General features: G+C 32.4%; 1 protein-coding gene across 1 annotated transcript; it reads right to left on the bottom strand.

Annotated features, from left to right (window-relative positions):
* Positions 1-4,833: 4,833 nt before the first annotated feature.
* On the bottom strand, positions 4,834-25,172 carry LOC126742250 (polycomb group protein Pc-like). The gene is made up of 7 exons (XM_050448877.1): positions 24,831-25,172; positions 18,372-18,567; positions 18,173-18,313; positions 17,889-18,118; positions 17,665-17,829; positions 5,506-5,622; positions 4,834-5,447 (listed from the first exon to the last, which is right to left on the bottom strand). Exons 1-7 carry the CDS (start codon positions 24,891-24,893, stop codon positions 5,271-5,273), a joined length of 1,089 nt encoding a protein of 362 aa, XP_050304834.1. The 5' UTR covers positions 24,894-25,172; the 3' UTR covers positions 4,834-5,270.
* Between the last annotated feature and the right edge of the window lie 1,448 nt (positions 25,173-26,620).

Here is a 26,620-nt window from a genome sequence, read left to right as displayed (position 1 = left end):
AATATAGACCACTTTAATCGCAATGTCTATAATAATTATTTTCAAAATAAATGACCTAATATTCAAAAAAACTATCATAATAAAATGCAAAAACCCTGACAGTATAAGATTTTCGACGCCTAATAAAATTAATTTTTTTGAGCAATTTGCGTATTAAATGGAAAAAAAAACATAGTAATTTTTTTATTGTAAACTAAGCGAGGACTCCAGAAATAATTCTTATTAAAAATAAAATTAGTGACGTACAATTTTTCTTAATAAAATCGTGCAAAGATGTTTCTGTACTCACATCACCGGTGGAGGTAAAATAATAATTTTTGCGTAAAAAGATGTATCTTTATTATCTAACCAAACATGCCAAATTTCAGTTAAATATATAAAGTAGTTTTAAAAATATAATGAAATTTACATATTTTAATTAAAACTTTGAAACCCTGCTACTTTCAAACGAAACATTTTTCGAATATATAGTTTACATTTCAAGCTGATATTATTTTGAGGTTTCCTGTCTGCCATTTAAGTTTCGCTTTCGAAACTGGACCTTCCTGTAAATGGCTTATTTTACATGCTTGTATTTGCAAACCGGCTATGAAGGTGTAACAAAATTTTTAACAATTACTGCGGCTTTTTTAATAGATCTAGGAGTGGCTACTTACACCCCTTCGTACCCTGAAAAAACCTGTGTCTCTGAGATATTACAAACCGAATTTGAAGGTGTAACAAGTTTTTTAACAATTACTGTGATTTTTTAAATTATTTATTATTTTATGAACATGAAACATAATTACCTATATTAAAAAAAAACTAAAAAGTTTCTCAAGTTTATGATGCAAGTGTTTGTGCTGTCAATATGATTGGAATAAACTGACATGTTCATTTGCATCCTGATTAAGTAGACTGGAATTGTAGTCTCCTTGTTGCCGATTATTCTCTAATATCTAATACCTATTAATATTCTTACATAAAGGCTCCATTTTCATCTGCTCTCATTTTTAAGTTCATTAATAATAAAATAACAAATAGACTGTTTAAGTGTCTTTACTTACTGGAGAAATTAACTATTATTATTATTTTTAGTACTTTACGCTGAACAAGAAATACTTATCTTTTCCTGATTCCAAGTCGTTGAATAACTACGGCTATTACATACCTCTCTTTTAGGATGTTGTGAGAGTTGTCAGGAATTGTCATCATGACCTTAGTATTCATAATAGCATTAGGTACATACAGTGGGTAAATTTAAGGATCTCATTACCAGAATAGAGTTACAACTTGTGATTGGTTTTTTTAATTATATTTTTTATAATTTAAATTACTGTAATGCTTGTTAAGATATTTTTCTCGTTTTGGTGGTTACTCTAAGTAAAATAAAGCCCGTTGATTGAATATTTGGTATATTCCAAATATTCAATCAACGATAAAGCCTTTTTGATGGGCTCAAATAATTACAAATAATAGGTGTGTGATTTTGAAGAGGATTTTGGTTTGACAAAAAAAATTGAAATAATTTTATACAATCGTCATAAATTATTGCAATAGAATACTATCCAGACGAAGGTACAAATATCATCGGTTTTTTAAAAAACAGAAAAAAAAGTTAGAGACTAGAGTTAGATTCAGTGGCGGCTTGGGTTTTTGAATATCTTTGAAGGCTACTTATACAGGGTGTCCCATAAATAATGATAAATAATTTCACAGCAGGTTCCTTTAAGAAAAAAAATAAAGTTAAGTAAAATTTGTATAGTCCGAAAGTCAGAGACAACCAAGATACAGGGTGATAAACTTTGAATTTTATTTTATAAACTTTGGTAAAAAACGACAAATTAACTATAAAAAAAAAATCAGTTGACGTATTTATTTATATATTGTAGGGCCTTTACCCATTGGCAATAATTGTTCATATCTTTCTAGGGATTTCAAATACAGGGTTTCCATCTATAACCTGACACATGTTAACTGCTTATAAGTCGAGAACGGAAAATGACAACAATGTGCGGTTTTCACAGAACTTCATCAATATTTTTAAAGTTTTTTTTGAGAGTGTTGCCAAGTTTCAAAATTTACCTGAAATATGAGGAAAAAAATTGATGATTTTCAAAGGCCGATTGTACTTTTTAATTTCACATGAAAGCCTGTTAAATCTCCTTTCCGAAAATGTATAAATTGTCTTAAATTAATTTTTTTTTACAGAGCCAATTTTATAAGTGTCACCTTTTTGAAAATTTCCCTACAATAAATGCCTATTAAATAACATTCTCGGTATCACGTGACAACAATAACAATTGTAGCTTGTCAAGGAGGCTGTGAGTTGCACAATTTGTTTTGTGGGCCTCAACTACTGTCAAATCTTTTTAACGTCATTCGTTGGGCAGTCCCAATAATTTGATTTCTATATGTATTTTTGCATTTTTTAAAGATTTTGAAAGGTTTAAATATGTTTACCACCCGGGAAAAGGCACGTTGCGTGATATTATTTAGTGAATGCAAATCAGTTACGCAGACGAGAAGAAGATTTAGGCTGATTTTTGAAAGGGCTCCACCTTCACGCAATTCTGTACTTCATTGGGTACGCCAATTTTCCCAGGAGGGAACAGTTAAAAGAACAGTTAGAACAAACCTAAATGCACAAGATAATCTGTTGGATGATATTTTGCTGGTAAAAGAAGTGTTGTCCTTAAACAATAACCAAATATCTAATAGGAAGATAGCTCAAACGACAAATATGTCAAAAAGTAAAATACATAAAATTCTAAAAATAATTAAGTTTAAACCCTACAAAATTCAAACTTTCCAAAAAATAGAAAATCGCGCCCTTGAAAAAAGATATTTAATGTGCGAAACACTACTAGATCTTTTTAAAAATGAGCCGGATATAATAATGTCTAATGTGAATTTAATAATGGCTGATGAGGTAACATTTCACATCAGTGGTCGAGTTAATAAGCATAACTGCCGAATTTGGGGAGATGCAAATCCTCGAGTGTAAGTATAACGAATTTGAAAGAGATTCTCCTAAGCTGAACGGTTGGTGTGCAGTATCGAAATCTAAAATTTATGGGCCATTTTTTTTTCAAGAAGCAACAGTGAATGGAAATAATGACACCGATATGTTGGAAACATTTTTTTATCTTCAACTTCAGCAGGATGGAATTTTAGACACGGTCTACTTCCAGCAAGACGGTGGAAGACACCACCACACTTCTCCAGGATCGCAAGAGATTCCTTAGATATTGAATAAATTTGAATCCTCCAAATTGGACTCCTTAGTACCCAAGTATACTTTGGCCTCCATGTAGACGTAGTAGTGGACTGTATATTTTATAACCGTTACCAAACACCGTGAAATAAAACACTCCCGGTGAATTGTTTAACACAGTTTATTAACCCTTAAAACTCGTATTAAACAATCCCAACTGCGAACAGGAACTTACGAAACTAGAAATTTAACAAAAACATTTAGAATTAGCGACATGCAATTTTTATTAGAGCCCGAGCGCAATTACATGTTCTTACTATCGGCGAGTCAACAAACAGACTGACTATTTTTTAATAATACACCTTTTATTTTGGCGGTCTGCGGGCGGGACGGCGCACGGATGAAGATGAGATAGAGTCCATAAAATGAGAGAATATGCCGGTGACGTCAGACTTCGCGCATCTAAGCTGGCTATCGTTAAGCGTAGAAGCGTAGAATTCTAGCAGATGTGAAAGAGAGAGATGCATGTATTCACGGTCAAGTAAACCTAATCGGGGAAATATGGGGCCTCCCCTTTATTCATTTTTTGGTTTAAATTTAAGTTTGTGCGCATTTTACGTCACCGGCATATTCTCTCATTTTATGGACTCTACGGATCGGCAAGTCGCTTCAAACGACGCGGCTTTTTTAATACGAACTACGCAGTGAGTAAACATGCCAATTTTGCTGATTCGAAGAACACTCAATACCCGAATAACAATGAAGTAGGCAACATTAATTGGCGCTCTAACAGATATTACTTTTGGAAACAGATGGATAGGGCGAGCAGGTCCAATCGAGTGGGCACCTTCCTTATTCTCCCGATCTAACCATTCCAGATTTTTGTATATGGAGATATGTAAAAGACCGTTGCTACAATCCAACCCCAAGAAATTTGGATGAACTGCGCAACAACATAGTAAACGTTTTCAACCAAATTACACCGCGAATGCTACAAAACGCCTTCGGCAACTTATTTCTCCGTCTACATTTGTGTTCCGAGCAAAACGGGGGTCATATTCAGCAGCTAATTTATGAGTTATAAATTAAAATTAATTTTCTTCAATTGTTTGTTGTTAAAATTGTTGTTAATAGTTGTAATTTAATACATAGAATAAATACTTTTTATAGACATGGCAATTGCGCAAATTATTTAATTATGATCATGCTAAAGCAATACATAGGCAATTACCAGAAAATGTTCATCAATCACCGAATATGTATTCTAGGAAAATTTTCAAAAATGGTGCCATTTACTAAAATTTGCTCTGTAAAACAAAATAATGAATTTAAGACAATTTATACATTTTCGGAAAGGGGATTTAATAGGCTTTCATGTGAAATTAAAAAGTACAGGGTGTTACATTTAAAATTTTTGAGAAATCGGCCTTTGAAAATTATCAATTTTTTTCCTCCTAATTCTGAGACTATAATTAATAAAGAAGAATATCGTGACAAATTTGAGTCCAGAATTATTTTAATCACGAGTGAAAATTTGTTTTTCTTCGCAAGTATATTTGTCATAAGATTTCCAAAACGTTTTTTCAATAAATTAAATACAAAAGATCTGCAACAAAATATTATAAAGAAAAGACGTGTTTATAGATAAACGACATTATAATAAAATATAACTATAAATAAGTATAAGCTCATAAAATCACGGTCAAAAATATTAAAATCGTAGAGTTTAGTAAAAAAAAGTACTTCAAATATAGAAAATAATCAACATTTAAAATTAAAATCTACTGTGGAAACCAGTTTACTACATAAATTAAAATAACCTACTTTTAAAAATGCCTTAAAACTATCAAAAATAAGTTAATTTTTATGCAAAAATGTTTTATACTTAAAGACAAAACAGTGTGTCAAAAATATCTCTTCTTAGATTCTTAAAAAGGCTTTTTTAAGTCTTAAATTCAGATGCTAAAAAACTTATATACAATGAACCACACCGAAGAGGAATAAAATAAATAGCTTAAAATAATATTTATAAAATAAATAGCTTAATTTAAAACCTTCCTTAGACTATGCCCCCTTACTTCGCTCCTTCTTTCTTCTGTCGCCTCTCTTTGAAAAATCCCTTTTCCGTCTTACATTCCCTAATAGTAACACTTTTTGAATTTACACTGACATCTGTTATAAATACTTGATTGGCTACAGGATTTCTGGATAACCAATAATCACAGCCTGGGCTTAAAAGTTCTTCTTCTGGCTATTAACATTTAAACAAATTATTTATCTTATAAAACCCACAAGGTTATAATACCTACCTCAATTTTCTCAGGTCTCTCTCCAGTCTCTGTAGGAGATGCAGCTTCTTTTGTTGAACAATGGGGCAAAGCTGCATCTGTGATTGCCTGCTTATTGTCCAAAAGCTGTGATTTATCCTAAAAACATAAGATTATCTTAATCATTCATTTTATTATAACAATTATGGAGCATATTTAATCTTATCTTGTCTTCAACAGTATTTCCCGATAAATGGAAGACTGCAAGAATATCCCCGATACTCAAAAAGGGACCGAAGAACGACATTCAAAATTACAGAGCTATATCGATCTTATGTAAGTTCCTTAAACTTCTTGAAATAGTTCTTTATAATAGAATATATGCCCATGTCAAATTAGACACAGCACCTAATCAATTTGGTTTCATCAAAAAACGCTCCTGTACAGCGCTTGCCTAAATGAGTATTTGTGTCAGCATTTGGATAATAGAGGTCAGGTTGATGTAATATATCTTGATTTCTGCAAAGCTTTTGACCAAATTGACCTCTTTGTCCTTCTTCATAAGCTAACATTTTTTGGTTTTTCTACGGATTTAGTTGCTTTAATAAAATCTTACTTACGAGGTCGTAAACAGTTTGTTGAATATGAAGGCTTTAAGTCTCATATATCGTCGCCTTGAAAGTCAAGGGAGTCAAACCACAAATTTGAAACAAATGAGCTAGGAGCACAAAACCCTTTAAGAATCATCAAATATCACGTAGTCAGTGGGTTTAAGTCAAAATATGGCCTAGTTAGGGATATTTCACATTTTGTCAATAGATCTAAGACGCATACATCTAAGCAGTCAATAGAAATAAGCGGCATAACTCCTTTGACTACCAGATATATAAGTTCGTTTTTTACTAGTCAATAGTTTTAAGCGGCTAAACGCTCTTGACCACTGCAACTCTCCATACAATATTTTGCACTACACGCGTCTGCCAGTAGAGACAAGTACAAGATACAACCCACATTTTAAATATTGCTTATAGTGTTATCTTGCTTTAACTAGCAAAATAAAACAAAGAAGGAGAGTAATAAGTAATACGCTTGTTTTGTGTTTACCGCATTTTATTGTTAGTCGGCGTTTTTTTTAACGATTCGTGTTTTTTAAATATTTTAGTAGTGTAAAAAGTTAATCTCTCATTATCCTTGCTGTAAATGGAAAAACCTATTGAAAAATTAAGCTTTCCCGTGGAAAACAAATGGTTGCGGCAGTATTAAAACAAAACATATCACACCGACATCACCTCAACATAACCTCGAAGGTAAGTGTATTTTACCGCGCTGCAAAAAATAACATAAATACGTTAAAAAGTATTAAGGTTTTGTCTATTCTTTATTTACATACGTTTGTAGAGATAAATTTAATGGTGTGTGTGTTTTAGCGTAAGATTTTTTTAGTCTGATTTCGAAATCTTTTTTGTTATTTTTGCAAACTCTAGGAATTAGTATTACCCAACTAGCAAACAAATTATTTCACACAATAATTAAATTTAAAAAACGTCAAAAATTTTGTTTGGAGAGTGATTTTGACTAGCATCTAGCCGTTCGATTGCAACAAAAAATCTTAACCAATCAAATCACGACAGGCGAAAATATAAGGAATGACACTCAATCAGCGGTTTTTAATGTCAGTCTTGCGATTTATTTATTTTGTTGGAAATTTTTGCTAAGGGCTTGTATTGTTGTAATTTTTTTTGGATGTCATTACCACACAATTTTTTTTACAGAATTAAATAAAAACACGATGCAATCACCATGTATGGATTTAGGCCAAAGCAATACTGTCGAAGAGCCTGCAGATCTTATTATTTTACCTAATGTTGCTCCAAGCACACCTATCGTAGAGCAGGTGCGATTTATTGAGCTTGAGCGAAACATAAGCGATTTAAATCAAATTACCAATCAACCAAAAAAATATTTGCAGAACTCCAAAATGTCACTCCGTTGCAAAGTGAATATAAAGAATTTAAGGAGAATACTCAAGCGACTACCGTCTATTCCTTAATAGCATTCGAATGTGAACAACTTGAGAATTTTCCTTCTGGTCCAGAACCTGTCACTGACAGCCCATATTCTATGAAAACTGGCAGAGAACTTCATTCAGATCTGCAGAATACTCTTACAAGCTTACCAGTTGAAAACTTCAATCGTTCGCCTTACAAAGCTTCCGATTTACAAGGAGAGGTCGAGCAAATTGTACAGCAAGATATTGATAATGTTCCAGGAACTACAAACAGCAGCACGAGGCAAAACCACCGAGTTCGTCTGGAGGAAACAACTACTTGAACTCTCAGGGAGTGACAATGATTCCGAATCCTTAACAGCTAGTGATTTAGATGAAGATGTAATGGGTTTAACTAGAAAGCGTAAGCGAAAACCCGAAACTTGGAAGCGGAACGCACAAAATATTTTGAGAATGGCGGGAAAGGAATACCAAAATAGATCTGGAAAAATAGTTCCACCGAAGAGTGTTAGAGAAGTTAACTGTAAGTGTCATTACAAGTGTTCATCCAAAATAGAAAAAGCCCAGCGGAAGCAAATGTTAGCTGACTACTTAACGATAGATTCGGAGAGATCAAGGTGGGCTTTCATTAGCAAAAGTGTTAACCGTATTCCAGTAAAAAAAGGTACAGTGGCGATAGTACGGAACGAGCACATACTTTACAATACACTGTGATGTCTAATGGCCAGAGAGTTCAAGTGTGCAAAAAGTTTTTTCTGGCCACTTACAATATTTTCGGCAAAAAAGTTGAAACTGCATTAAAAAAGTCAGCCGCTTCAGGTATCACTGAAATAGATCACAAGGGTTACAAGGAACCACCCAACAAGAAGTCAGAGGATATTAAGAATGTAATCAGAGATCACTACTGTCGAAGCAACACGAAAAGAAAATATTTGCCAGCTGGTTTAAGTGAGGCTCGTATCTATCAAGACTACGTGGAGTACTGTAAAGAGCACGTCGCCCAGCCAGAAAAACTTGGTTTTTATATATCAATATTTGTCTCAGAATTTAACTACGGCTTTCACACCCAAAAAAAGATCAATGTGACTATTGTACTCAACACAAGAATAAGCCAGATGAAGAAAAAGAAAAGTGTAAGGAAAAATACAACTTGCATTTGATTCGAAAAGAAGAAGCTAGAGAACGCAAGAAAAATGGCAAGACTGAAGCTCTTAATAATCCGACTGTTAGTTGTTTTACCATGGACCTAAAAAAATATTATTAACGCCAAGTTTGCATGTAGGGCAGCTATATTATAAAAGAAAGCTAAAGACTTACAATTTTACGGTGTATGATCTTGCTACTAAACAAGCGATAAACTACATGTGGCATGAAGGTGCAGGTACAAAAGGAGCTTCTGAAATTTCTACTTGTTTGTGGAAACTTTTAGTTTCATTAGGACCCAAGAAAGAAGTGACTCTTTATTCAGACACAGCATCGGGTCAGAATCGCAACTCAGTTATTTCTACAATGTTCCTAAGATCCGTAAAAGAATTACCCATCGAAACAATAAATCAAAAGTTTATGGAATCGGGGCACTCAGAAATGGAGTGCGATTCTGTGCACTCTGTAATAGAGGCCCGGGGTAGAAAAGTTGACATTTTTACGCTAGAAGGATGGTACATGGTCGCCCGTACTGCAAAAATAAACAAACCGTATCACAAGGTTGTGGAATTAGATTATACAAACTTCCTTGATTACAAGAAATATAGTCGTCAAGTGATGACGAACAAAACTCAATCGGAAAATGGTGAAGTAATGAAATGGTTAAAAGTAAAGTGGTTCCAGTACCGCAAAAACGAGCCTCTAACTATCTATTATAAGTATCGATTAAGCGACACTGACTTTAAGTCATTGAATATTCAACGTAGAAGGCGTAGAAATACATCTGCCATTATAGAAGTACCAAGATTGTAAAGCTCCCAACCAAAAATAGAGTAAACTAAACTAAGGGACCTATTAAACCTTTGTCAAGATGGTAGCATCCCATCAACCTATCACGAATTTTATAAAAATTTGACCCCTGAAGATAATGTTCAAGAAAACTGTAGTTCGGACAATGAACTAGAAATTCCAGACTAATATAAAATTATAATTAAAATTGGTGGTGGTTTACCTATTTGTTTTGTAAATTTCCAAAAAATTTTTGCTATTAAACTCCATTAAAAACTATTATTTTTTTATTTTTGTATTTGCTTGTAAAATGATAATTCACTTTCACTAAGTACTAAGTATAACTTAGATGAGACTGAAAGTTTAAAAACACAAAGTATGAGCGTACTATACCCAATTAGCATTGTGCTAGGTGCTAATAACCATATTTACAGCTATTTCACAAAATAGTCGTGTTTTAGGTTGCTTTTTCTAGGTTTCAGCATTTAGCAGAGTGGCTTGACGCTTTTGGAAATCCCGCACGTGGTGTAAACTTCGCTTCAATATTTAACGGTCAAAAGGTTTAACACACATTTTAACTCAAATAGTAAATTATTTCATAATTTGTTAAAACCAACTACAAAAAAATATCTTAAACTATCTATGTCCAAAATTTCAATATTCTGACAGTAAAAATAAAAAAGTTATGTATATAAGTAAGACATTTTTGTGGAATAAAAACTTTACGCGCCATTTTCTCGAAATTATAATTATGTGGACTAGCTTCCTTGACCTCTAAGGCGACGATATATAAGTGTGCTCGGGAGTTCCGCAAGGATCTAATTTGGGCCCGCTTCTCTTTTTATTATTAATAAACGATCTTGCCAAATTACTGTTTTGTCAGAGTTTACTGTTTGCGGATAATATAAAATAGTTCACAAAAATAGATACTGAAGACGATTGCGAATTCCTTCAGGTAAATCTTAATAAAGTAGAGAATTGGTGCAATATCAATAGACTATATTTAAATGTTAATAAATGCTCTCTTATCTCATTTTCTAGAAAACTGTTGCCAATCAATTTTGACTATAGAGCAAATAATGTTGTGTTAGCCAGAGTGGATGAGGCGATTGATCTGGGAATTACTTACTTATGATGCGAAATTAAGAGTTTCGCCAAGCATGTAGCAAAAATAGTTTCTGACTCTGCCAAATTGTTGGGTTTTATTTATCGAAACTGTCGGCACTTTGAAAATATTGATACTTTAAAACTACTTTTCTTCACTTACATACTCTCAAAAATAGAATACGGATCTCTAATTTGGACGAATTCACCTGATAGATGATATTGAGCGCATTCAGCGCAAGTTTATGAAGTATCTCTGGTTTAGAGAGGAAGGTGTCTTTCCAGCCAGAGGTTTGGATAGTCTATATATCTTGGATAGTATTATACTTAAATAAATTTAATATTATACCCTTAGCAAAAAGAAGAGAAATTCTTTCCATAAAATTCTTATATAACCTTATTTATAACAAGATTGACTGTCCCACCCTTTTGGCTGGTTTAAATTTTCGGGTACCAAGAATAAACTCTAGGCATTTTAGATTATTTTATGTAAATCCCGCTAGGACTAATATTTTGTTTAAATCCCCTATTAATATAATGTGTCAGAATTATATTAATAATAATTTACATAAACGGTTCAATATTTTTGTTGACAGTTTAAGGTCCATTATAGAAGGTATCAAGGAAATAGGTCATGCAGAGTCTTTTTAGTATGTATATAAGATAGTCTGTTTAAGTACATAGAATGTTAAGCATTTTGATTTTTCATTTTTATACATATTTTGGTTTTTTTTTAAAATTCTTTCCTGTAATTGGGTAACAAACCTGTTGAAAATAAATGCCTCTTTTTTTTATAAAGTAAGGAGTCTGCAGTTTTTAAAAGCAAAGAACAATCAATAAAAACAATTAGTAAAACTTTGCAGATTCTGATTCGCCTTTCCAGGGCATAATTATTATGAATCCTTCATCTTTTCGTTGTATAAACTCTTTAAATATTATTGTTAACAACTTATATAGAGACTTATGTCGGTTGGCCTTTATGACGAATTAGAATAAGCAGTTATTTAATATACTTAACTACAATAAATTAAAATTCTAATAATTAAGCGTGTATGATTGTATTTTCTACAATCTAATCAGATCAAGAGGAGAGATATGCTTGAAATCGGAGATAAAAAGATTAAAGAAAAATTACTACGAGCAAGGATTTTAGTCTGAGGGGAATGTAAAGAAAGGCATTAATAAAATAACATAAACATATTCAAATATCAGGAGACTTTGTTATTTAACCTTAACAAAAATCCAGTTTTTTTGCTATTTTTAGTATTAAGTATTAACAGTGCAAAGACAGACTTAACTCAGGATCTAGCATTATTCCTAAATACTTGAAAGTTTTAATTTGCTCGATTACCGTTGGATTTATGACGGTTCATTTCTGTTTATGTTGATTTGACGAAAGATTATGTTTTGTAGAAAATATCATAAATTTTGTTTTAATTGCGTTTAGTTTTAAACCATTTTTAATAGGCCATATATTTAAGTTTTCAATATCTTTATTTAGACATTTCGTCAAAATCACCAACAACATACAACAGAGGATTAACATTTTATCACATTTAACATGATATCATTTGAGGAGCAACTTTTCAAATCGCATTTTGTCCAAAAAATACTTTTTTGGGTATTGACGAAAAACGATTTTCTTTTAAACCTTGCTATATATTTTTACAACATGGAGTTGTTTTGATAGAAATTAACATAAAAACCCATAAAGTTATCTCAGTTAAATCAATATTTATTAGAAAATCTGGAAAAATCGAAAAAAATGTTTGGACTTATTGCGTGTTGATTCGTAACAATGTATAAAATTCGTTTTGTTTCGTTCAAAATTGGACATAATGCTGTTTGTTCCAATTTATTCGTTTTACAAAAAACTGGTGTTGGTAGTGAAATTATTCAACTTTAAAGATAAAATGTCAACTAAGTACCAGGAATATATTTTTTTTTTGTTTTTGTTTAATTTCTTCGAAAAATGCAAACTTACAAAATAATACTAATGTTAATAACATACAAAGTCCACTTGAAAAAAAAATCAAATTTGTTCCTGGTTAGGGTCTTCTTCGAGGCAGACGCACATGGGATTTTCTTCACCTACATCATCTGCAGGATCTGGAATTTCAGCTTCTGGTTCCGTCGTGGTGTTTAAGGCATGATCAAAAAACAAGAGCGAAGAAAGCGCGACTTTAAATTCCCAGTCTTATCCAAATCTTGCACAAAGCAGCTTTCGCTCATCAGTTTTCTTTTCTGCTTTGATGTTATTTACCAATGGTATGTTACAGCGATCCTGCATATCCCTTATCAAAGATTGGCCTCGTTTTGTTATTGCCATTGGGTGCTTCGAAGCGTCGTCAAACATATAGGTGGGCTCAAGTTTTATCTGAATATCAACGTAGCTGTTTTTTATAATTTTTTGTAAAAATATTCTTTTCATGTCGCTAATTCCATCAATTTTTTTCAGTATTTCTCTGAGATCTTTGTAGTTTTCAAAGAACCAGTCTTCGCCTAAAACCCTGACAATCCCGTATTTAATCTAAATTAAGTAACTAAGTAACTAAAATAAGTAACTTAAATTAATATAAATTAAGGTAGTAAATTTTGATATAAGCTATGGGGCTCAACACCTCTTCAGTTTTTCGTAGATGTTTGTCAACTCGACCGAATACCCTGTCAGCAGGTAAATAGGAGTTGCCGCGAACTGGGAAATATATTACTATCTGTTTTATGTTTCTTGGGGACTTTTTATGTAGCCAGTATCACAGCCATCTTTACTCTAGCTGCGAACATCGCAAGGCAAGACCGCGAACCGCTTATGCTTCCGGATCGATTTAATAAGCGTATTTAACGGGACTCGGCAATGATTTTAAGTTTTTTTACTAACAGAAATGCCCGTTTTGTTAAAGACATTATGCTATTCATTGGAAAATAGATTTTATATGATTTTTTAACTTTATTTTCATAATATCAAGATTATATCCCAATTTATACAACAAAAAAAAATTACCTCTGGATGTTTACTTATTATTGATCAAATATTTTTTTTGGCTTTTTTCGAATAATAATTCTACATATGGTAAATAAATGGTGGATACAAAGTGTTAAATTGTAAATTAACATGCAAAGCCTGAATTATTACATATTATACAGTGTGGTACATAATAAGTTTTAAATTGAAAGTTAAGTATCATCAAAAATGTCGTCAAAAACACTTACAGAAATAAGTATGAGATTGGGTGATTTTGAACACAAAATAGCCAGTATACAGGGCCGATCAAAGCAAATATAGCAATATATATCAAGCAAGCATAGCATATAGTGCAAGGCGAGGAAGTATATAACATAAAAGACATCACAATGGTTGATGGTGAATAACGTTTATGCTTTGACAGGAGATTTATTTGATCAATTAAAAGTAAAAGCCTGTTACAAAGATTGTTAGTTTTCTCAGATACGTCCTCATTATTATAACAATTGGCTAATTCCGAGGCTGATTCCAAATCACAATTATTATTAATGAAAATAATGCCTCTCTTTAAGCAATTTACGCTTTTTTTTAAGAATATCGCTAAGTGATTCTTGAGCTGATGGTTCACAGCTAGGAGATTTATATCTAGACAACAAATTCTCTAGCTGAGACGACCTATTTAGTGTCAATTCAAAAGGTAAAATTCATTTCAGGTCAATATGGGTCAGTTCATTCCTATTTAAAAACACTTTTACTTTCATGTCGCTCTCTACTATGACTTGATTAGCGATATTTAAACAAGTATTAGTCAAATTTAAGGTGTAAAAACATGTTTTTAAATTATCAACTATTTTTACATTCCACAACTCTGAAATATACATTTTTTTAAGAAAATTATTTATTATCATATGAAAATTTAAGATCTGATTGTTCAAATTCAAGATTGTTGAGTTCAAGACGATGTTCATGTTCTTTATTTCTTTATTTCTTCTGGACTCTTTCGAGGGAGAGGAACCTTTTTTGAAAGATATCCAGGTAAATTTGGAAAAATTTGAGGAACTGCTGAAGGAACTAATCGAGTTTTAGTAGGTATTTTTGTTGTTGTGCCATTTGGCAAAAAATAAATATCCTCCCGAATGATGTCAGTGGGGGCAAAATGCTTAGCACAAAGAACAGAATGCTTAGTAGGAGTCCAGTTGTCTCTAGGAATTGCTTTCAGCCATTTACCTTTAATTTGCTCATCTTTAGGAAAACCAAACACCAATTCAGCTCCATCGTCTGCATCTAATGAAGTTTTGTAATTGGATTTGCATCCCGGGACACAGCATGGACTTGGCATGTTAAAAATGTACAAATATTACACAAATATTATATAAACTTACCTACTACCGGCAACTACAACTCCTAACCCTGACTTAAACTACTTACTTACCACATATTGTTTACGAGTAGAGAGACAAATACCTACACCAATTTTCCATATTTCTCCCTATGTATATTAAGCTATAAAACAATATATTATTATCCACAGACTAACCAAATAAATGAACTACCACAAGTTCAAAATACAAGTCACAAAACCATTTTAAGCAAGAAAGCCAAGAAACACACAATAATAACAAACCCACTTTTAAAACGTCATTTAGCTAGCCGGCCGGTAAATTTTGTTCGACTTTTAAGTTCGATTATTTAAATAACTACGCAAAATCCACATTAAACAATATAACTAGAACTTAGAGTAGGTTTTTAAAATTGAGTCTTAACGTTAGTAATTTAAATTTAAGCACAAAAATCCGGAATTTTAAGAGAGAAACGAGGTAAACACCCACGGAAATCGCTGCGATTACCTACTAATATATGGGGTTATGGGGTTTCCAAGATGGCGGCGTCGATCGACTCGCTATGTTGCCGATGTGATGATGTTCGTGGCTAAAGATAAAGAGGTTGTGCCAGTATGTTAAGGCATGGATGACGTGTTGGTTTTTGTTTTGGCCTGCGCAGCCGTCCGCAAAAAGCCTAATTTGCGTTACCGAATCTTCAATATGTACTTTTTCTAAAAAGTCTATCAAAGCTGAAGAAATTTCTTGAGCAGCTCTTGCAGCTTGTGTCTCGTTCCAGACATAAAAATGTGGGTTTTTAGTTGCAACATCAGTCACACAAAAAGAGTAAAATGAAATTTGTCTGGAATAGAAAGCCTCACCAATACTGACTTTGGGAATTGCTTGCACTTGTTGCAATGCAAATACGTACGTTATGCTCGCTTCTGGGATTTGCTTCATCAAAATATGGAAAGCTTTAGCTCTCTTTTTGTGAATTACGATGTTTGAAATTAAACCTTCTTTGATAACACCATTTTCACAAGACTGAATTTCACTTTTAAGTCTAGCGCAATAGCTACAGGTATCGGAAGCGGAAGAGCCAAACCCTAGATGAAACTTTGTCTAAAAATTTTTACGAAAAACGTTTTTTTTACTTTCAACTTGTCTTCAACGGTAGTATTATAAAGGTGAAAAAGTCGATTTATGTTCAAAGATGAATGCAAGTAAAGTCGACGGCTTTTATTTCGTGCATAATGACTTTCGCAACCTCGCAAATTTGAAATAAACTCGTACACTTGCTTTCTTTTTGCAGAAAATTTCCGAAGTTTATGAGCCCCTCCTCGTTTCTCTACGATCCCGATTCCAGATAAAATTCCGTCAGCAATTGTGTTTAGTCTTCACTGACCGACCCCAAACAACTTGGCAAAAAACTTGGAGCATACAGCTAGTCTTTGTTTTTCTGTAGATATAAATATTTAACTGCAACGCGATGTGGCTTGTTTTTTGTCACCTCACCACGAACTCGGCTGCGTTTTGGTTGAGCAACATCCATTAAAAAGGACAGTCTTTTATCTTGCTCCTTTCTGTCTGCTTTATAAAAAACTTTTCTCTTTGCTTTTGCTAGGATGCTTCTTGAAATACTGAGACAGTTAAATTTTCCTTCTCTGTGGAGGCAGGGTGGTTGAAAATTAAGCAACAAAGGGTCAGGGTCTTGATATCTATAAAAAATAAGTATATGTGTGAATACTTTTTATTGTAACAAAGGAGCAATACTTACCTCTTCTCATAATCCATTTCCCTTTTTGTTTCTTGTTGTTGCCTTTTCCTTGACCCTTTATTATAGTTGCCCACAATAACACTGTTATCGAGGTTTTCCATTATAACGCACTTTAGCACCTACACTTTCTAGTTCCTAAATATTTTATTTAAAGAATGTAACTGGACAATATAGACCTGTTCCACTGCAGAAACTTACTGAATTGCAGGTTATAACAAACAAAACTAACACAACACTAGCTTTATATATCAGCTGTTTTGTTCGAGACAGCGCCTTCTAGTGGCGAAATAAAATAATGCGTTTTGATTCGACTACATCTGTGGACAAAATGCATTTTGATGTGAACCCTAAACTTTGCACGTCGATTACACAGTGACATAATGCCGTTTGAAACGTTTAATTTTTACAGGATTGTAGAACACAATAATTAATTTACAAATCCGCTTCAAGCTCAATTTTGTCCAATTTGGACAAAATGCGTTTTGAAACGTTGCTCCTCATTTATAAATAACAATAACAAAATCGGGTCTAATGCAGATCCCTGCGGAACTCTCTGCTTAAGTTATATGTGATCAAACATAACTTTTCAGATAGTTTTTGTTTAATAGATTTTTTTGTAGAACTTATCCTTTAGCCAGAAAATCAAATCCAAAAATGTTTTGCATTTTCCAAAACAAGGCAGGGGTAGAGATCCCTTCTTTTTGATTTTAGGCTTTTCACATGAACCAAGAACCATAGCCAAAATATGAAAAAATCGGGAACTTTTAAAAAGAACTTCCCTTTTATTATGCCAGATTTACTATTAGGACTTTTTTTATTTGCACGTGACAAAACTGCTCTTTGTTTGATTTCATATACTTTTCCCTTAACCTCCGTTTTTTCTTCACAAGAAGTTAATTAATATTATTGATGATTATTTTGCTCATATTTTCCAGCAAAATACCCTTCTTTCAATCTTTAAGCTTCACATCTTCAAGCTTGTTATGTTATTCTGAATTGTAATCTATGTGCTATATAATTTAATTTATATTATTAACATTTATTAATGATAATAATGAATATTACTATAATAAATAACAAATAAGAGAAGATCACATACCTGATTAGATATAGGGGCAGTAGCTGTCAAAATAGTGGGGCTGGCAGTGGATGGAATTGCAGAAGTTGTTGGCACCTCTTTGACCTCTTCTTCTTTTTGTGGCAGTTTAGTTGAAGGTTTGCTTGGAACTTGAGCTGATTGTGATTTTGGTGATAGCTTTGGCAGCTGAAACAATAGTTTAATATGAAAACACAATTTTTGTAAAATATATATGATTTTTTTACTTTAGCTGGAGGTGTATCTTGAGCTGTGGAGCTACTGGTGGTAATAGTAACACCAATTTTGCCACTTTCTTTTGACAAAACTTCGGCTTTCCTTTTAGTGCCTATATCTAGTTTTGGCAAAAGTGGCAAATCATCCTCACTCTGAATTAATTTTTCAGACTTCATCTCTTTGTCTTTTTCTGGTATTTTAGGATCTTCTGATTTTTGTTCTGGTATATCCAGCTTTATTTCTGAAAATTTAAAATAACATATTTAACTGCGGAATGAAAAATCAGTTAATATACCTTTTGCTATTTTAGCCTCTTTAATTTCATAGTTCAATGAAGCTGTGACTTCTTTTTCTTCACTTTTTTTCCTTTTTTGTTTCTCAGGCTTTTCTTTTTCTTCTGGCAGTTCTGTTGGACCTTCATCCTGACTTTCTTCACCTAGAATATGCATGCATAATTTAGTGCAATGTTTATTATTTCCCCTCATAGCCCTTACCTTCGTCCTCAGTTTCTATTTCTTTTGGCGGTCCATTTTTTATTTTCTTCTTGGGGCCTCTTTTTGCTCCTCCCTCAGGCCTTTGGGATTGTTCAAACTGCTCAATTAGTCGACCATCTAGAATGTTTTCTTCAGGTTCCCAAGTGTTATGCTTTTGGCTCCATCCTTTCCATTTTACATAATACTCGACTACGCCCTAAAAGTGCAATTATTGTGGAAATAATTTTTTTCCTTACTTTATTAACCAAAGCAGACTGAAAGGACCATAATACCATAAAAACTGATTAATTTGTAATTTTATAAGAAAAACCAGCATGGAGTAGATCTTTAGTAAAATAAGTTGTTCTAATAAATCTTTTAACTAATTGTTAATGGAATATATTTTTAATTTAAGTTAGAAAAACTTTAATTATGTATTATTAATAAAGCTGGAACTAGTTTTAAAAAGCATAAATAAATTGAATGGGGTCAGGTGGGATAAATTAGTTATATTGTAGAAAAATAATAAGTTGAAAAATTTAATTGGATATCCCACAAAGTTATACAGGGTTAGGAAAAATTACCAGCACAGTCGATTATTTCAAAATATACAGGGATTATCAAAAAAGGGTTTATATAAAAATGTAGGGCTGTTAAAAAACTGTATATACAGTGAAAGCTCTCCTTGCGGACAGCTCCTATAAGCGGACATCTCTTTTAACCGGACAAAGTTCCTGGAACCGAATTTCAGCATATCATTTTTAATGTTAAATGCATTCCGATATGCGGACGCTCCTATTAACGGACGCGGACACTGATTTTTCTGTATGTGATCAAAAAATATCCCATAAGCGGACGCGAAACTCTAATAATTGGACGATTTTTAGTTCCGCTTATTGCAACGCACATATCTACATACATAAAATTCGGTAATTCCCCGATTTATATTAGATGATTCCCCATTTACGCATTTCGTTGGCTAGCCAGTATGTAATCTTGTGGTTTATTTTCAGTTCAGGCAAATTCGTAGTTGATTGAGATATTTTATTATTGTAACTGTTAAATGGCTCCAAAGAAAAGGATGCTCTCGTTAAAGGAAAAGATGGAAGTTGTTAACGTATTAGACAGAGAAAGTGTTTCAGTTCGTCATTTGGCAAAGAGGTTTAATATTGGGAAAACGCAAGCAGCTGAAATTGCTAAAAATAAAGAAGATATCAGGAGTAAATGGCAATCAGGAATTAATATAAATCAAAAGAAGGATTTTTTAAAAAAGGACATATTGCTATAGACAAAACATGTTTTGAGTGGTTTGTGAAAGCTAGAAGTCACATCAACATTCCAATCTCAGGGCAGTTAGTGAAAATGAAAGCTTAAGAAATCGCCATTACTTTGGGCTATAATAATTTCAGTGCGTCCGACGGGTGGCTGCAAAATTGTGGCAAGAGACATAGTGTAAGTTTCAAATGCATATCTGGCGAAGCTGCTGCAGTAAATCAAGTTGATGTGTCACAATTGTTTTGGAAACTTCCGTCCATGTTGCTTGGCTACAAACCAGAAGACGTGTACAACGCAGATAAAAGTGGACTTTTTTTTCGCGCATTGCCCGACAAAACTCTGTACCTTAAAGGAGAAACATGTGTGGGTGGAAAGTTGTCTAAAGATAGACTAACCATTTTTTTTTGTGCAAATATGGCCAGTGAAAAATGCGATTTGATTGTGATCGGGAAAGCGACTCGTCCCCGTGCTTTAAAAAACGTTGCTATTAAGGATCTACCAGCGACTTGGAAATCCAACAAAAAGGCATGACCTGAGAAATCATGTCTGAGTGGTTACTGGAATTCGACCGGAATATGGAAATCCAAAAAAGGCAGGTTCTTTTATTTTTAGACAATGCATGTTCTCATCCTCGTGATCTGAAAATGAAAAATGTGAAAATTATATTTTTACCGCCAAACACAACTTCAGTTTGTCAGCCCTTAGATCAAGGTATTATACAGAACTTAAAATTTTTATTATTAGAATTTGATTTTAAAACATATTTTAACAAAAAATGTCCAAAGCTTACAAAGTCTATTAATGTGTTAGAAGCTTTGTATTTTATGAAAATAGCATGGGATAAAGTAAATTCCTCTACAATTAAGAACTGTTTTAACAAAGCTATATTCAGAAAAAGTGGATGTAGCTCAGAATTTGCTGAGAAAAATTATTGCGATGCTGAAGACGATCTGCCCTTAGCGACACTTGCTCAGTTACTGTGATATGCCAAATATTTAGGAGTAGCAGACCCTCAGAAAGTAGATGATTTCCTGGCCTTAGACAATAACATAACAACATAAGAAAATGCCATTGACAACTTTTCGAATTTTGATGTAGAAAGCCCAGGCCAACTTGAATCATAAATCTAAAATCATAATCTATAAATCATATTTCTATATTGAAAAAATTTGCTTAAGATGATTTCACTGCATTTCAACATTTAAAAAATTTAGAAAGGTATTACGAAAATTTGTCTTCTTCAGCAAAAGATGGTGAAATTTCGAAACATTTTAAACTTTTTTCAAAAAGCTAAAGAATAATGTTTTTTTTTAATTCTCATACCATGTATTGAAGCATTTATGTTTTTGTATGCGTATATAGCATAAATACATACTTTAAAAATGTGGCGAGTTTCTGTTCCATTTTCCTCATGATTATGTATTACCTCATTTCCTCATGATTATATACCCCGTTATTTATACTCTATACTCACATACTCTCTTTTAAACGGACACCTCCCATAAGCGGACAAAAGTTACGGAACCGTGAGTGTCCGCTTATCAGAGCTTTCACTGTACTGTGATAAATTAAAAAATCCAGGATCGCCCAAAAAGTTGTGAAGAATAATAGTTATATTTTTTTTCAATAGCACACGCTGCATATTTTTACTTATTTTGATCGTCGACTCAATTTAAATTTTTTTTATTAATGATGTGTTTAACCTAAATTCATTAATTTTCTAGAAATTGGTGTTTCAAATAATAATGAATAACAATGCAATTTTCGAAGATAGTTGTATTTACCTGAGCAACAAATAAAGCACAACATGGATACTAATAAATAATAAATAGTTACAGCTTTGAAGAATTCTATAATTCTATAACAATGGGTGTCTGAATGATTTCTGTGATTTTTGGTCAATTTTCCCTGGCTTGACATTGGGCTTAGTAGGTTTTATTGTTATGCAATTTAATATTAGGAACGATGTAAGGTAGTTTTATGTTAGATTATGTTGCTTGATACGACAAATGTTGTAAGGTACAATCGTACTGACCCCACTAACTTCTTGGCTACTGTGTTGGAGAGAACCCAAAATGGAATAACAGACTGGTTCTTGACTAACAAATTCAGCCTTAATGTTTCCAAAACTGAAAATATGAAATTAAGCCTTAAAAATAAAGAACCATGACTAAAGATGGTATGTATGAGAAGATGTATATGTATGTATGTATTACAAGTGGCCCCTTAGGTATCAGATTGTTGCCAGAATTTTAGGAACCCTTTTTCCAGTCTGTATTTACCCCAATGCCTGTTTTATCTAACTTCAAATTTATCCAATTTCACATACAACCCTGACCTCCATGACCACTACACAAGACAATGTGCAAACATAAGACACACCTTCCACAGACTGGTATGAACCAGGAGGGTCTGATTATCATTGTGATAGATGTTACAATCCTCTACCTATAGATGTAAGGTTGATGAATAAAAAGCTATTCATCAAAACTGTCAAGAATTTCTTGTTTGACAAAGCATGATAGTAGAATGCGGGACTGTCTTGAGGATCACTTTTCTCATATTTGAGTCTATTTTGATGTTCTTTATATCTTGATTTTTTAATATCTTTTTGTGATCATTTATATTATATTGTGTTGATATGTAATTATATAGAATATTTAAGGCATATGCATTGTTTTTCTACTATTTTATCTGCAAGGAATGTAGTTTAAGGTTTCTTTTTTTTCTTCTATAAATATTTCAGTGTACTGATACCAATGGATTAATAAATGAATATATTTTACAATTTAGGTAGGTTTGTATTATATTTATATAATTCTTATAAAGTATCAATAAATTGAAATACCTTTTGTAATCTTCTTGTAGTAATTCAATATTCCCTACAATTTAACTAGCTCCTAACTATTTAGTTTTATATGAACTTTGTGCATTGGTTTGTACATTTATAAGGGAAGTGTTGAAGATAAATAGTTCTAATCCAAAAATATCTAGTGTTGTTGGGAAAAGTGGTTTGGTAGTATAAGCAGAATGTCAGATTACTGAAGAATTTAAAGGTTACTTGCTTGCTTTTAACATGCAAAATTCGCTGCTGCTTATAAATTCATGTTTTTCAGACTATTACAAGAAAATGACCTTTGCACAATTACTAACTCTCTAAAAAATAATATTGATGATGGAATTTCAAACAATAAGCTAAAAAATTTTAGAAAATATTTAACAGTGCCACATCTACATTGACAGAATTTATAAAATAAAATAATTAAAATAAATTATTAAAATCTGGTCAATCTGGTTTTGCTAAAAAATTCTGGAACTGAAGACATGCTTGTCAGTAGTAAGCAGTGAATCATGTTATCACTGGATTTAATGCTGAAAGAAAGTGTATGACTTATAGTATATTTTTCACTTAACTATACTTTGGTATTTTTACTAAAAATGTATTAGAGGACTGACCAAAGAGTTTTTAAATCATATCTGAATACCCAAATACACCAAGTTAAGAGTATCCTGAGTAGTCTGAGTACTTTATTCTTCTCCCCTAACAGACTCCTTGAGTACTCTACACCCTGTGAGATTTGGTGTGCCACAGGGCACAGTTTGTCAACCTATATTGTTCACACTATATATTGATGGCATATGCTCTGTTTTACTCCTTGATTCTGTGATTTTCTATGCTGATGACACACCATAATAATTAAAAGAGATGCCTGGAATAAAGTCTTCATAAAAGCAAAACAAATAATCAATATTATTAAAGAATGGCTGGATTTTAGTTTGCTATCTATCAATGTTGATAAATCATGCTAGGACTAAAACTGGCTTATCCACCATTGACTCAATTAAAATCTGAAAATTAAAACAATCAATGATTGTTCAGATAATAGGGCCTGTAATTATAATTCAAAAATTAGTGCAGTAAACAAAATGAATTATCTTAACATTTATAAGCTATATACAGGGTGTCCCAAAATTCCATGATAAGCCCAAAACAGGCAAGCACTTGATTGGACTTGATTTGAACCTTGGCTCCTTTTTGGACTATTGATAACCATGTGATTGTTTAGTTGGTAAACGAAACCATGCCAGATCGTTATACTGCGCAGGAATATGCTAACATGCATCTCGTCTATGGAGAATCAAAAAAAGTCAAAATCAATAAAACATGATATCAACAGGAATACAGAATAATTTCTAATAAATCCAGCAAGTATCTTATGATTTTGAAATCTAGAATAGGTACACCAACTTTTGAAATCAATTGCCAAACAGTGAAGTAATTTTCTTTTCCAGGACATTTAGTTACAGTTGGGAAATGATGGTCAAAAGACACAACTTTCAACACAAATCTGATAATTTCTTAAAAATGTGGACAGTTGTATTTAAATTTAGTTTTGTAATTTATTGAAGGGTTATTCAGAGTAACATTAAAAAAAAATGTTAAGAAATTCAAAAATTTGTATCCACAGTACTAATAAGATCAACAGGGGGTGTCAATTTTTTTCGATAATCTATGAATGAACTACAAGGTCTATAAAGAAACAGTCAATGCAAATTCCTGCTGTGTGGTTTTCTCCAATACAAAGAAATCTGCTACTTGCTGTGCCCAAATTATATAATGCCCTATCGCAACATCTAGAAAAAAAATTACCCAAAATTTGAAAGAAGTGTAAACAAGTGTGGTTTTTAGAACATAAGGATATTTTTTAAGACATAGTTTTATTCTTAATAGATGGTATTTTTATAGTATTTTTCTTTATGCATTAGTAATGTTAAAGTGTAGATAGTATACATCAATAACATAATATTTAGTTTGTAAACATTAAAAGTATTAAAACATGATCTAGAATGTGCAGAAAACACAATAAGTTGCTAGTGGGAAAATAGTTTTATCCCAGGTCTTATCACAAAATTCAATTAGGAATGTGCTGTTGAAAATAGCATTATTAATAAAAGGCATTTTATGACTTTTTATATATTTTATTTATATATGATTACACAGTAACACTGTTTCATAATACCTACAATCTTATTTCACTAAGATTTGATTACCTAAATAAAAGTGGGGTTGTTTTTAGGCTTGTTTGTATGGACATGGAACATTATATTATGTGTTGATATTGTCCCTACTGTGCATTATTAAGATTATGTAAAATGCATTATGGTTATTAAGTACTTTAATTAACAGTAATTAAGTTAACTTACCTTTCTCATTCTCTTTTTCATTATTCTTTCTGCAGCATAAACCCTATCCCCAAGACTTTCCATGATTGTCTTAGTAATTGATACAAGAATTACAAGGTTTAATCAAAAGAGGGAATTATGTGAATAAAAGTAAAACCATGCCACCCTGTACCTCAAGGGAAATACGTCCAGCATCTACCAAACAAAAAACATAACTTAAAAATGTTCGAAAAATAGATAACGAGCCCATAAATGAATTAAAATTCCTCTTGAACAACCGTTACATTTTCTTTTTCCCCATTTACACAATTTTCTTTTGTTTTCTTTATTTTGATTTTGGCCGTTTACATCTGGCTATCAATATGTCAAATGTCAACCCCAACAACCTTCTGTCAAAATATGGTAGACATTTGATGAATCACAGTTTCCTTTCTTACCGACATTCCTGGTTATATGTATAGTTAAGCCGGCTACACACGGTCCGGCATGCTTGTCAGCTTGGATCCACATTTCCAGGTTGTACAAAGGGACAGTTAACAAATGAGAGATTCTTGTAGTATCATCTCGTGCCGATTGCCGGATAGTAAACAGGTGATTTTGGTTCGAATTCATTGTACCATCACGCGTGAAAGTGAACAAAATTTGGAGGAGTTTATAGAGATTTATCATAGTAATCCGTGCCGAAAGCTACAGTACTAAAAAAAAAATAGCCTAAGGAGCAGTTTTAGCAATGAAGCAAAAAGGGTTAAGGATTCGATCGAATCAGGTTCGGGATGAGGTATATCATCCCAAACTTTAATATTACGACATTCTAGAATTTATCGCGAATTAAAATTCCTCGTAACTCTTAAAGTAATAAAGTCTGGTGACAGCACCGAAATTGTGGTAAGTGGCAAAAAAAAGGTTGGTATTAGACATTGTTTTATTTATTATTTTATAATTATAACATTATGAAATTAAAACTAAAATATCTTATTTATAAGACCACAGGTTACCGTATAATTTATACAAGGTCACTTAATCCACTTGACCAATATAAGTTTTCCGCAAATTTTTGGGCGTTATTTTTTAAAATAAGTTAAGCTGCGATTTTTAAATATTATTTATGCATAGATTTATTTATGTTTTAGATGTTTGTTTTTTTAACATTCATATTTTTTAACTTGTTGCAATTTTAAAAAAATTAAAATTAAGAGTTAAACCAAGTGACTTCAGGCGTAGACTATAAAAGTGAGAATATTCTGCAATTATACACCTTGTAAATTTCTTCCATGATAGTGCCAATAAGTTTTTTTGTTATGAAACTTCATATCTTATTGCGTAAAATAACTCATTAAGGCCTCTCTTACTTTTACTGCATTTGCTGTATTTCCAAATGGCTATCGCTGCAATCTAGATGTATTAGAATTTTGAGCGTTCAATCCAAAATTTGGTATACCCTTTCGGCATCATGGTTAAAGCACTCTGGAGGAGCATATGTTCTTATTGTCTAAGCTATCAAAAAGTTATGTGACATGCAGCAAGCCATTACAACGGATTCGATGCTTCGCGGTTCTAGATTAATGCAAGTGTGAAATATCCGAAATCGAGCTGCCAGTATTCCGAATACATTTTCTACAATACGTCTTGATATCGTCGTGATAAGCGGTAGTTGTAAATTTTTTTCTTTCTAGTAGTTACATTTACCTATCTAAAAGGTTTCATTAGATCTTCACGAAATAGAAATGCATCATTTCCTATAAATACCTATGGCAGTTTTTTGGAAGTATTTCGTATAGTTTCATCTCCGAGAATGTTCAAGACATTGTTTT

The sequence above is a fragment of the Anthonomus grandis genome, chromosome 11 (genome assembly GCF_022605725.1).
Source record: "Anthonomus grandis grandis chromosome 11, icAntGran1.3, whole genome shotgun sequence".
Classification (NCBI taxonomy): domain Eukaryota; kingdom Metazoa; phylum Arthropoda; class Insecta; order Coleoptera; family Curculionidae; genus Anthonomus; species Anthonomus grandis.
This window is presented reverse-complemented; position numbering and strand designations above follow the sequence as displayed.

Coding starts and splice junctions, on each gene's coding strand:
- LOC126742250 (XM_050448877.1), bottom strand. CDS start 24,893: ATGGAAAGTCTTGGGGATAGGGTTTATGCTGCAGAAAGAATAATGAAA. Junction 18,568..24,830: donor TGAAAAAGAGAATGAGAAAG/GTAAGTTAACTT, acceptor TTGCACTTTTAG/GGCGTAGTCGAGTATTATGT. Junction 17,830..17,888: donor AAGATACACCTCCAGCTAAA/GTAAAAAAATCA, acceptor CTATTGTTTCAG/CTGCCAAAGCTATCACCAAA.